At 48.2% G+C, this 12,775-nt stretch overlaps 2 protein-coding genes across 2 annotated transcripts in view; one reads left to right on the top strand and one right to left on the bottom strand.

The window, feature by feature from the left end:
- NPAS1 (neuronal PAS domain protein 1) overlaps window positions 1-7,573 on the top strand; it is a 39,511-nt gene extending 31,938 nt beyond the window's left edge. Inside the window, exons 11-12 of the mRNA XM_087876482.1 lie at window positions 2,717-2,814; window positions 3,795-7,573. Coding sequence (XP_087732608.1) covers window positions 2,717-2,814; window positions 3,795-4,996 — 1,300 coding nt within the window. The 3' untranslated portion in view covers window positions 4,997-7,573. The remainder of the gene's footprint in view (window positions 1-2,716; window positions 2,815-3,794) is intronic.
- Window positions 7,574-9,388: 1,815 nt separating this feature from the next.
- On the bottom strand, window positions 9,389-11,921 carry TMEM160 (transmembrane protein 160). The gene is made up of 3 exons (XM_034438226.3): window positions 11,658-11,921; window positions 10,353-10,445; window positions 9,389-10,168 (listed from the first exon to the last, which is right to left on the bottom strand). Exons 1-3 carry the CDS (start codon window positions 11,848-11,850, stop codon window positions 9,924-9,926), a joined length of 531 nt encoding a protein of 176 aa, XP_034294117.3. The 5' UTR covers window positions 11,851-11,921; the 3' UTR covers window positions 9,389-9,923.
- Window positions 11,922-12,775: the final 854 nt, after the last annotated feature.

The raw sequence follows: 12,775 nt of genomic DNA, 5'->3' as shown, positions 1-12,775 counted from the left end.
ATAACCGATTTTCACAGCATCCTCCTAGTCAGGTGATCAAAATTCAGACGCTTGGCAACTGACTCATACTTATGACGGTTGCAATGTCCCCAGGTCACCTGATCCCCTTTTGGGACCTTCCAAAAAGCAAATTCAACGGGGAAGCCAGATTCATTGAACAACCCGCGTGGGTAACTTAAGAACTGCAGGGATTCCTTTCCCAGCCGTGGCAAGAAAGGTCGCAAAACGGGGCAAAGCTCCCTTAACGACTGTCTCGCTTAGTAACAGAAATGTGGGGCTTGATATTACGGTCGTAAGCCGAGGACTGCCTGTATTCCATTGTTCTCGAGGGGGACAGAGGCAGTCTAGCAAAATTTGCTTTTTCAAGATGGCCTTATGTGCTTTTCCACTCGAAATATCCTTAGAGCAGAAACTTAGCTCTGCAGGTATCTTCCCTGCAGGGCTAGATTTCTCCATTTGGGGATTTTATTTAAAAAAAAAAAAGAAATACAGACCATCACAATTCTGGATTCTGGATTCCCTCCACCATCGCACCCTTGGGGCTCTGGGTCCTGCTCTGTCCTCACCCCGGTTTTGCTGCTCCACCCCCCCCCCCCAACTCCCTCGGGCCCTCCCCACCCAGCTGGACCCTTTAAACTGCCCAAATCTCCTCTGCTGAGCCTTTTTTTGCAGGGATAAAAGCCGGTCTGTGTGAATGGCCGGCCCAGATGGTTATTAATGGCTGCATTCTCTTTTCCCCTTCTCCATAAAGGCAAAGGAAGCATTCTTATGCTAATCCGGCATGCAATTGCCGATACTAATGTATGATTTGTCAGGGTGATTAGTATTTTAGTTAATTAGAGCTGTAATTAGAGCCTAATTAACTTTCTTGCAGCAGCCTCCCTGCCTGCAAGCTCGCTCGCCTCCCTCTCCCCCGCAGCTGCCCCTAAAACTTTGCATGGGAGGGGGTGGGTGGGGTTGTTGGGGGTCCCGTAGCCAGCAATGGGTGTGTGTGTGTGTGTGTCTGTGTGTGTGCTGCAAGAGAGAGGGGCTTTCTTTGAGGAGGGTCCAAGATTTGGGGCTAAAATAATAGCAAACGGAGCTGAGTGACAATCCAAGCTGGTTGCCCCTCTGCTGGGGGCTTCGGTGCCCCCTTTGCAAGCACATGGGGAGGGGGGAATTATGCAGTTTATTGTGGGGGGGGAGATGGAGTGAAAGGCAGCTGTGCTGCTCCTGCAGTTGCTGACAAACTTTTTTTTTTTTTTTTTGCCAATCAAGGCATCAAAGAGGGGTGGGCTTCTGCCCCCACTGACTCTCCGCAGCCTCCCATAGATCCAGAGATGGCAGCTTGGCCATTATTAGACTGTGGACTTCAAATGGGGAATTCTGGGAGTTGGAGTCCACAAGTCTTAAAGCAGTGTTTCTCAACCTTGGTAGCTTGAAGATGGGTGGACTTCAACTCCCAGAATCCCCCAGCCAGTCCACCCATCTTCAAGCTACCAAGGTTGAGAAACACTGTTTTAAAGGGACTTAAAGTCTTTAAGGAAGGAAGAATTCTTTAATCAGAGTCCGAAGCACCAAGCGCCACCGTCCTCAGAAAAGGTGCTTAGGAACTTAAATGAGTTGAGAGACCTGGGAGAGGAGAACCTGTAGCCATCAGAATCTGGTCTGGATCAGGAAAGTCCCAAATTTGGGTCTAGAATTGCTCCGGCAAGCAGAATCCCAACTTGCTGCCTCCTCTCTCCTGCAATCCTGGTGACCTTTGTACAAAATCTTATTTGAAACCTTTCCAGATCACTCACATAGCAATGAATCTCCCTGCCCGACTTTCTTTTTCTTTCTTTCTTTCTTTCTTTCTTTCTTTCTTTCTTTCTTTCTTTCTTTCTTTCTTTCTTTCTTTCTTTCTTTTTCTTTTCTTTCTCTCTCTCTCTCTCTCTCTCTTTTGCTTTCTTTCCTCCCTCCCTCCCTCCCTTTCTTTTTTCTTTCTTTCTTTCTTTCTTTCTTTCTTTCTTTCTTTCTTTCTTTCTTTCTTTCTTTCTCTTTCTTTCTTTCTTTCTTTCTTTCTTTCTGTTTTCTTTCTTTCTTTCCTCCCTTCCTTTTTTCTTTCTTTCTTTTTCTTTCTTTCTATCTATCCTTCCTTTCTTCCTTCCTTTGTCCCTTCCTTTCTTTCTTTTTCTTTTTTCTTTTTCTTTCTTTCTCTTTCTTTCTTTCTTTCTTTCTTTCTTTCTTTCTTTCTTTCTTTCTCTTTCTCTCTCTCTCTCTCTCTCTCTCTCTCTCTCTCTCTCTCTTTCTTTCTTTCTTTCTTTCTTTCTTTCTTTCTTTCCAAGGAGTTTGCAATTTTAATCTGTCTCTATTTGTTCTTGGACAATGGAGCAACTGTGGCCCTCGTCCCTTCCTTCGGCTGCTTCCGGCTGCAGGTGGCTGGCTGTGTCAGCCCCATTCAAGTGGGTTTTCCGCTGATCTTTCCTGATTCATAGGCGGTTATTTTAATCCTTTGCCTCTTACTTTTGCAAATCAGGAGGCAATTTGCATTTCTTTTAGCTTGGGGAGGGGGCAGCTGAAGGGGCTTTGCTGCCTCCAAGTGGTGGACCGACCTTGGCATCACAAGCAAAGATCCATCAGTCAATCCACATTGATTAGGTCCATGACCAGCAAAATTTAAAAGAAGAAAAACAGTGTGATGCAAATAAATACAATAATAACCTCCTGCTGTTTATATTTTTAAAATATTTTCCAGCAAACCAGAATGCAAGAACATCGCTCTGGATGTTTTCCAGGTTCCTGGCATCCCCGCCAGACAGACGGAAGCGCCCAGCGCAGGAACGGATTTCAAAGGTGAATGTCCTGGAAAGGGCATGCAAGGGGGTGCCACCTTTTGAGGGTGGAAGAAGACTTTGGGGAGGGGGAGAAAAGGTCTTTAATCTAGACATACCCAGTTCCTGCAACCATTTGTCGTATGGTTTAGCCTCCAGTCCCTTTAACACAAGGGGTATCCAAATTTGATAAGTTTAAGACTTGTGGACTTCAACTCCCAGAATTCCACAGCCAGTTGTGCTCTTAAAGTTGCCAAGATTGGAAACCTCTACTTTATTGTCTCTGTTGCTCTTCTTTGCACTCTTTCTAGAGTCTCAACATCTTTTTTGTGTCGTGGGCACCAAAACTGGACACCGGATACCAAGCGTAGTCTTACCAAAGTCCATACTTCCATCCAGTTAGTAAAGGGAGTTGGGTCTCCCTCTGATGCCAGGTGGATGGATGGTTAGGGCATTCTATTGTGGCCTGCTGGCCCCTCTGGCAGCCGAATCAGATGAGGAGGAGGGGGCGTGGGAGTCAGGGTCAGCATCAAGGCAACCTGAGAGCTCCGAGGGGGAAGAGGGAATGGAGCTGGCAGAGAGAGAGAGACAGAGGAGGAGCCTGGGCCGTTCTTCAATCCTCAGATGGAGAGTCAACAGCCCCCAGATCTGGAGGTGGCTGATGAGGAAGAGGAGGAACAGCTGGGTCCAGTGCCTGAGAGAAGGCAGAGGAGAGGAGAGCAGTGGAAATCCGTGGGCCGGTCCTTGGGAAGGAAGTGACACCGCTGCACCCTAGTTCTGGGGATAAAAGGCAGGGGACGGAGATGAATAGGTGTGGCAGACCACTATTCATCTTCCGGCCGGACGAATTTGTTAGCCTGCGGTGAGAAATAAACTTTTTGCCGGGGCTGCTGGCGTTCCTAATAAAGGAATCTTTGAGTTAAGAGGTTTTTTCGTGTTTGGGGAGCTGGGTCCAAGCACATTCCCTGTCTGGTTGACACTTCCCTGTTTTCTCCTTTTCAGAGAGTGACCAGGGGAAGCCGTGCCCGGCCAGCAAACCCCCGGGGACCCTGGCCCAGTCCTACCCAAGGAGCGTGGCCGAAATGGGGCGGCACTGCCACCTGGTGGAGAGCAAGCCCAGTGGTCCTGAAACCAAATATCCAGAAGAGGCGGCATCGGAGGAGGGGGCTGGCAGCAACACAGAGACCCCTCCCAGGAAGCGCATCAAACTGGAGTTCCCTCCTGAGAGCCCCCCGTCCAAGGGGAAGGAGGAGACCTCGCTGACCAGCTCCGAGGACTCCGACAGCAGCAGCGATTCAGAGCCGGAGATGGTCCCCCAGCAGACGGGGCTCCTGGCCAGGAAGGTGAATGGTTGCAAGACCGGTGGGAGGAAGACCATGGTTCCCGGCCGACCCTGCACGTCGGAGTTCACCTCTGTCATCCAGACCCAAAAGGGCGCCTCCCTCAGAGCCAGTCCGGCTCTCAGCATCAAATCGGAGCAGGGGCTCCAGGCCAAAGGGGGGCTCTGGACCTGTCCTGGGGCGAAGGCCAGTCCTTTCCCTGTGAACAAAGCCCTTCGGCTGGAGAAGCCCGTAGTGAGACAGGCGTCCTCGCACTTGTATGTCTCCATCCCCGACTCGGTGCTCACCCCACCCGAGATGGACAGCGGTCCGGCCAAGGGGCCCTTCGGCACCTCTCCCCGGGCGGCTCCATCCTCCTCGGGGGACACGCTCTCGCCTCCGCTCTCGGGCTCCCCCTGTGAGGACCGGGGCACTGCCACGCCTTTCACCCCACTGATCTACCCGACGGAGATGGAAGTTCTCCAGAGGTTCCACACGAGCAACGTGGTCGTCCCTTTGATGCATCAGCTCGGCAATCCGCACAGCAGCTCCCCGGCTGGCTCCCCGGGACTCTACACCACGAGTACCATTCGCTACGCCCCCGCGGACATGACCCTGGCCATGCCGAGCAACATGCTGCCGCCTTCCCACCACCCCCTCAGCCTCATGGACATCAGCAGTGCCGAGGCCAAGACCTCCCGGGAGATCATGTACCATCACCTGCAGCGGTTGAACATGGTGGGCCCGTTTGGGAACTCGGCTAGCTTGGCCCAGATTTCCGGGGGAGCCTTTGCGGCTGCGGACTCTTTGTTTTCCACCCTGCCCTTCTCTGTGGCCAGTGGGGGGATCCACAGTGGGTCAGCTCTGGAACGCAAGGAGGATTAACGCCCCTCAATGGTCCGTGATCAAATCCGTGTCCTCTTTGCCCAGAGAACCACGGTTAAATCCTGCCTGGAAGAGAGCGATCGGATCTTGAGATTGCTCGGTTCGGTGCTGGGGTGCTCACCAGCCTTCTCGAAGCCCAGGGGAAGAAATATTTAGTCCTGGAAGAAATTACTACCTACCTACGTACCTGCTCATCGCATCCCTTTCCTAGTCCTCAGCACGAAGGAGAGTGGATGGCCCATCGCCATCTTCTAAAGATCGGTGGTGGATTGAAACGGGGTGTTTGGTGGAGGATTTTGCTTGGAGAAATGTGGAGAATCTATCCAAACTTCCAGGAGAAAGGTCCCACGGACTGAGGGGCACCTCCTATGCACTTCCGTACCTGTGTTCCTGCTGCTAGAACTTGACTGATTTTAAAAACAAGGGGAAAGGGGGGTTTGTCGGTGGTCAAATATAACTTGCATTTATGTGCCAATGAAAAGTTGCCCGCCGTTGCCCACCATGCCTCTCCTCAATGTGCTTATTCCAGCCTGTCACGCCAGCGGTTCATGTTGTTTTGCTCACGTTGAATTAATCCTTGAAATATGCAATAGGGACAAATCCATATTAGGACACCGCGAGGATCAATCAAACCAACGTGATAGAAAGTTTGTGCGAATGGATCCTTCTAGGAATGTGGCCTCGTGGGCTTGCTGTGCAAATCGGCAAACTTTTTCCAACTTGTATTTTGCAGATAACGCTGACCTTGATCTTTGGGGGGGGATGAGGGAATTTATCCCTGAAGGCAGGGGTGGGGAACTGTGGCCCTTTTATGACTTATGGACTTCAACTCCCAGAATTCCTGAGCCAGCCACGCTGGGAGTTGGAGTCCACAAATCATAAAGGGGCTGTAGTTGCCGATCTTTGCTTTAAGGGAAATAGTTGGATGTCTTTGGAAGGCAGCTGACGGTGTGGCTTGACTCCTTATGTTCAGTTGTGACGGAAAGGCTCTCTCCTTCTTCCCAGGGATCTGGAGCGAATGGTGAAATCACTTCTGAACCCATCTTAAGATGGAGTGAGCTTGGATCCAGGGTAGGTAGCCAAGTTGAACATGCAGAACCTGCCATGGTCAGGCCCGAAGAAGCAGGACCACAGGTCACGTTCCCGTGAAGCTGATTTATTCCTCATGTGTGTACTGAAGAATCTAGTCAACTCACGGTCAGCGGTAAATTGGAGCTAGATAAGGGTGAAGAGAATTCAAGAAGTATTGGACCTGGACCGTTTGCGAGGATTAAGGATTCCAGGCTGGTTCCTCTCTTGACTCCACCTCCAGACTCTGCCTATCTTTCTCCTACACCAGAGGTCCAACCTAGGCAACGTCAAGACTTGTGGACTCCAACTCCCAGAATTCCCCAGCCAGCCAACTTTAAGGCTTGTGGAATGGCTGGCTGGGGAATTCTGGGAGTTGGGAGTCCACAGGTCTTAAAAGTGCCTGGTTGGACACCCCTATTGTACACGCGTCACTCAATGTGTTACGTGGATGTAGAAGGTGGTTTTCCCAGTGATATCAAGTTAATCCTGAGCTATTAAATTGTTCTGTTTAATTGTTTAATAACCGTTTGTTATTGAACGGTTGTCCTAGCCATCCAGCAATTGAACAGATGCAAAATGCCACCTCTTTATTAAGAGACCTCTTGAGGTCCTTCGTTGGCACTTATAATAATCTAGGTTGCCTTTTGGATCTGGCCCCCCAATAAAGGTACTTTTGGTCCTCTCTTTATGCACAAATCCTCTTCAATTCTTTCCCCAATTCCTATGTTATAGTCCCAGCAGCAGATGAGAAGGGCTGGACCCGGGTTCAAGCTGGCTTAGATAAGGGGGCGAGTCAGGGCAACGCGGGTAAAGATGGCACTGGAGCAAACGCTGTAATTTTAAGCACTTATTCAAAATAAACTGTACGGGCAGCCCTTGACTTACAACCTTAGTGACTTCCGAAGTGAAAAAAGTGACTAATGGCTGTTTTTCAGACTTACGACCGTTGCAGCCTCCCCATGGTCAGGTGATCCAAATTCAGACTCTTGGCAACCGGCTCGTATTTATGACGGTTGCAGTGTCCCGGGGTCACGTGATCCCACATTGCAACCTTCTGACAAGCAAAGTCAAGGGGGAAGCCAGATTCGCTTAACAACTGGGATGCTAACTTAACCACTGCAGTGATTCCCTTAATGACGGCGGCAAGAAAGGTCGTACAATGGGGCAAAGCTCACTCAAGATCTCACATAGCAACAGAGATTTGAGGCTGAATCGTGGTCGTAAGTCGAGGACTATCTGTACATGTCAGTGGGACACGGATGGCGCCCACCGATGATTGTAGCACTTGGATAATGTGAATTTTTCCCCCTCCCTCTATAACTCGTCGCTAAAGAACTGTACGCGTCTGTGTTTTTTTTTTTTTTTCTTTTTATTAATCTACTGTTCGCATCGGGTAGCTGAAGGTAGCTATAATTTCTTGTCGACATTTTGCAGCTTCTTTTGGCAATCCAGGACTCGAGAGAACATTATGAATAAACAAGAATTCTTTCCTGCCTTCTAAAACGATTTCAGCAGACTGGGAAATCTTATTTTGTCATGTGTCTTGTCTGGATTTTGTCCTTAACAGATCTTTCTTTTCTTTCTTTCTTTTATTAGATTTATATACCGCCCTACTCCCGAAGGACTCAGGGCGGTGAACAGGCACAAAATAAAATACATAAATACAAAAGTTAAGAACATAATTAAAACCAGATTAAATAATTTAGCCCGAGACAATTAAAAATCCCAATAATTTAAAACAGATTAAAATTTTGATTTAAAAGAATTTTAAAACAGGGGAGATTAGGCCGGCTTGCTGAAATAGGAGAGTCTTAAGAGCACGGCGGAAAGTGCACAGATCCCACTTTTGGATTAAGTAACCGAAGTAATCCTCCTGACCAGCGATGGGTTTCAAATTTTTTTTTACTACTGGTTCTGTGGGCGTGGCTAGGTGGGTGTGGCTTGGCTTGGTGGGCGTGGCTAGGTGGGCATGACAGGGGAAGGTCACTGCAAAATCCCCATTTCCTCCTGATCAGCTGGGACTCGGGAGGCAGAGAATAGATGGGGGCAGGGCTGGTCAGAGGTGGTATTTACCAGTTCTCGGAACTACTCAAACTTTCCGCTGTCGCAGAGCTGGCTGGGGAATTCTGGGAGTTGAAGTCCACACATCGTCCAGCGGCCAAGGTTGAGAAACACTGCGCTATTGGTTCTCCAGAACTGGTCAGAATCTGCTAAAACCCACCTCTGCTCCTGACCCTTCGTGATCAACCAAGCACTTCCTCCCCAGTCCCAGAGGTGGTTTTTTTCACGAGGCAACTGGACTTTCTGGTTTTTCTTTGAAGATGTTTCGCTTTTCATCCAAGGAGCTTCTTCAGCTCTGTCGTTCTTCAGCTCAGTTCTCATCCATGAAGCTGCTCGGCTGAGAAGCGAAACGTCTTCAAAGAAAAACAAAGACAGTCTTGAAAAAAAACACCTTTGGGAAAACCATGTCCTGGATGACGGAGAATCTCCATGGACTTCCTCCCCAGCTAATCCTTGAAAGGACCACATATCCTCAGGATTTAAGCCAAACAATCCTCATTTTATGGAAACCTACAACTGACGCAGATCAACTGACGTTTCCCAAGTGAGCTTCCTGAAATTCAAAAGGAGTGAAATTTAAAGGAATCGCCGTAAATGGTGAGGCACAGACCCAGCTCTAAGCGCACTAACTCTTCCCCCTCCGGAGACAATGCAAGCAAGACTCTGGCTTTGCCACAGGTAGTCCTCAACGTACGGCCACAACTGAGCCCAACATTTCTGTGGCTAAGTAAGACATTTGTTAAGTGACTTTTGCCCCATTTTACAACCTGTTTATAAGGTCGTACGTGTGAAAAAGAGTCACAAGACATTTTTTTCAGTGCTGTCGTAACTTCGAACAGTCACTAAACAAATTGTTGTAAATTGAGGATTACCTGTACCCTGTTTCCCTGAATATAAGATCCAACCGGAAAATAAGTTCTAGCATGATTTTTCAGGATGCTCGTAATATAAGCCCTACCCCCAAAATAAGCCCCGGTTAAGATTGCCAGATGGGTGCATTTGGTACCATATTTCCCCAAAAATAAGACCTAACTAAAAAATAAGCCCTAATGCATCTTTTGGAGCAAAAATTAATATAAGACCTGGTCTTATTTTCGGGGAAACACGATATTTCAAAGAGTCTCCCTCCGCCCACCTCAAGACCTCCCTTGCTCTTGCAGCTAATAATAATAGCATAATAGCAGATATTATTTCCCAAACATATCTTCAAAACAGGCCCCCCTCCCTTCTCTCACACAAAAAACCCTAGAAAATACACAATTTGCTTTGTGTGTCTTTAATATAAATGTCCAGAGCAGCAGGCGGCCCAATGACAGAAGCGAGACGGAGAAAGAGTCCGGAGTGTAAGCGAGAGTGGACAAGCCAAGATAAGCTATGCAGGAGGCATTCAGACAACTGGCTTTTATTCACACACACACACACACACACACGCACACACACCTGAAACCAGAAAGCAGGGTCGAAGCAGAAAAGGGAGGGTTTCTTTGCAAAGCAGGCCCACTCCTTAAAAGCATCAAAGATCCTTAAGTAGCAAGTATTCATGCTTCCAGAGCTCATTTGCTCCCAGGAAGGTTTCAAAGCCCTTCCTTCCTTCCCCTCCCATCCGTTGCTCCCCATCCAAAAAATCTGAAATAAATGGAAAGGCCACACTTCCTTCCACTTGTCCCTCACGTGCAGGAGAGCCAGCCTTCCTTCCTTCCTTCTTCCATGGTCTCCTCTGACCCAACCACCATGGAGCGGTCCCTTCCGAATCGTCCATAGGGTCTCATCGAGTCCAGGAGAGTCCCTCCGGCCTTCATTTTTCGGCCTTGCCGTTCTCCTTCCTCTTGTCGGTGACGTCCTCCTGGATGATTTCCACCTCCAGCCGGCCGATGTAGAGGGAGATGGCGCAGAGCCAAAAGAGAGCCACGCTCACCACGGCGGCCGAATTCAGGAGGGCGGCCGAGAAGGAGAGCATCATGGTGCGACGGAGGAGGAGGAGGCTGACAAAGTAGGAGGCGCTGCCGTACGAGACACAGATTCCCCCGAGGATGAAGAAACCTGAGGGGGAAACATGGGAAGAGAAGAAAGAGGCGTCCTCAGCTATGCTAAGGTGGAAAGATGGAGCTGGCTTTCCGGCTATCCTGCGGACGGGAGCTGCAGCTGCCCTGATGCTGATGGGAGCTCTTTGTGGCCAGGCCACTTCCGGGCACCCAGCCAGCAGAAGGGCTACTGGATTACTCACCGTAGGCTGCTTCCCTCCCCATGTCGCTCTGCATGTAGGAAATCACGCCGATGCCCGTGGCCAGCAGTCCATTCCGAAACCAGGATAGGAAGGCTGAAGGAAAGGCAGAAACAGGAGAGCACACTCAACTCTGCATATCCATTCCTCCATCTGGCATATATATATGTCTGCCTGCCTGCCTGTCAATCATCTATCTGTCTATCATTTGCCTATCTTTCATCTCACCATCTATGCCTCTATCTATCTATCTATCTATTAAATTATCATATCTACCAGTATCTATCTATCTATCTATCTATCTATCTATCTATCTATTCATCCATCCATCCACCCATCATCAATCTATCCATCAATATCTATCATCTAGCTATCTATGCCTACATCTATCTATCTAGCTATTAAACTATCATATCTACCAACATCTATCTATCTACCAGTATCTATCCATCCATCCATCATCATCTATCATCTAGCTAGATATAGGCATAATCTATTTATGTACCCATCTCTTAAACGATCTATCTATCATCCATCTACCCATCCTTCTATCTAACGTTATCTATAAAATTTAGGGTATTCTGGGCAGAGTCTTCCAAGAGGTCATACACAGATACACTGTTTCTTGTTTTTTCCTTTTCATTATTAATTTCCTTATTAAACTTTTGCTGTCCATCTGGACACGAGGTTACTCTGGGGGGCATACAACATTAAAAACAATACAACAACATGTACACAATACAAATAAAACACTATAAATATACAAGTTATCAGCTACAACTAAAAGATGAGGAGGGAGGGAGTAGGATAAGTGAGGGGATGTAATTCATTATTTTTGTATAAATCTTGATAGCTTGCAATGTCTCAGTACAATGTTTAAACGACAGGATTACAGATTATTTTCTACTATCGAATTAAGTTAAAAGTAAAAAAAATTCAACAGTATCCATTGCAATTCAGGAGCCCAATATTACAGGCCTTGAATTATTATATTAATATATTATATTATAAATTATATTATTATATTAATATATAATATTAAGAAAAAGAATTGCTGCAATTCATATCAAAATTTTGGTGGTATGCTAGCTTTGATCTTAAGCTATTGACCTGGTATCAATTTTTCTATTTTTAATGTGCAAATATATATTTATATGCTGATAAAAGGAAAAAGGTCAACTCTGAGGGACTACAATTCCCATCACGCCCCGCAGGCAAGCAGCTGTCGCAGCCCCGCCCAGCTGCAGGTAAGCGGCCGGCCCCGCCCCGTGACGTCACCCGCCAGCCACGCCCTCCCCTCCTCCTCACCGGTCTCGTGACTCTTGCGGAGCAGCCAGGCGTCTGCCTTGTCCAGCTCCGAGGCGGGCGGGAGTGGCGCGCCTCGGCCGGAGTTGGGCCTCGTCGGCCTCCGTAGCCACGGCCAGGCCTCTCCCCTTAACAGCCCGCCGGCTCTCCTGGCCCGCGCCGCGGCTCGGCCCCACCAACCGCCGCCGAACGCCATAGCGAGGAAGAGGCCCGGGAGCCGCTCTGGGGATCGGACACCTCGGTCTCCAGTTGCGTCAAGCGCACTGGGCGGGACTAGCATTGATAGGTCGCCTGGGTAGTCACTCCGAGCCAGCGCCGCCTCTTTGCGGAGACGAGGGCGCCGTGCTCGAAAAGCCACTGGCTGAAGCTGCTGTTTGTTTAAAAAGGGGCGGGACTCGGGCTGCCCATCATTTCGTAGCCACCGCCTCCAGCCGTTGCGGTTTGCGGGTGGAAATGCATTCTGGTAGATGTAGTTCTTCCTGGAATAGGAGGCAAAAGGTGGAACAGGCCTCACCTGTATCTCAAGCCAAGGTGTTGCTTAAAAGTGGTTCAGGGGAATATTTAGGGCTTCCTGCCCAGAAGTGCAAAAAGTGCCACTCATCCAATGAAAGTCATTCTCATTTTGCAGGTCTTCCCATGAGAAATGGGGAGTTTTCATTCATGGGCCTTATTGTCCTCACTTTTTAAGTCTGTATGTTCCTCCCAGAGATCTTGGATAAACTATTAGCAGATTGTGTAGGTTGATTACGTTAAGGTAGGACGTAAAGTGAAAATTGGATATAAGAGTGAAATAATACGGGTCAGCCTAAATGATCTCTGAAGGGCCCCTTGACTAATTATTATAAAAGACAGTTGCTGGGTTCAAAAAGTTAAACCGCACTTTCTACAGTTGGAGAATTTAAGAAGTCAAGGTTGACTCAGCCTTCCATCCTTTCTAAGGTAGGTTAAATGAGGACCCAGTTTGTGGGGGCAATAAGCTGACTTTGTATAAATATACAAAAGTATGAAGGCTATTGCTTAACGCACTGTAAGCCGCCCTGAGTCTCCGGAGAAGGGCGGCATATAAATCAAAAAAAAAAAAAAAAAAAAAAAAAAAAAAAAACCACAAGAGTTTATATCTG

Source organism: Pantherophis guttatus, chromosome 10 (genome assembly GCF_059756535.1).
Source record: "Pantherophis guttatus breed Tessera chromosome 10, ASM5975653v1, whole genome shotgun sequence".
Classification (NCBI taxonomy): Eukaryota; Metazoa; Chordata; class Lepidosauria; order Squamata; family Colubridae; genus Pantherophis; species Pantherophis guttatus.
The sequence above is the reverse complement of the archived record's forward strand: the minus strand, read 5'-3'. Positions and strand labels throughout refer to the sequence as shown.

Bases quoted from the DNA above. Each gene is read 5' to 3' on its own strand.
- TMEM160 (XM_034438226.3), bottom strand. From the start codon at position 11,850: ATGGCGTTCGGCGGCGGTTGGTGGGGCCGAGCCGCGGCGCGGGCCAGG. The intron at 10,446-11,657 runs GTGAGGAGGAGG...CCTTTCCTTCAG, and splicing joins CCGCAAGAGTCACGAGACCG to CCTTCCTATCCTGGTTTCGG. The intron at 10,169-10,352 runs GTGAGTAATCCA...TTTCCCCCTCAG, and splicing joins GGGGAGGGAAGCAGCCTACG to GTTTCTTCATCCTCGGGGGA.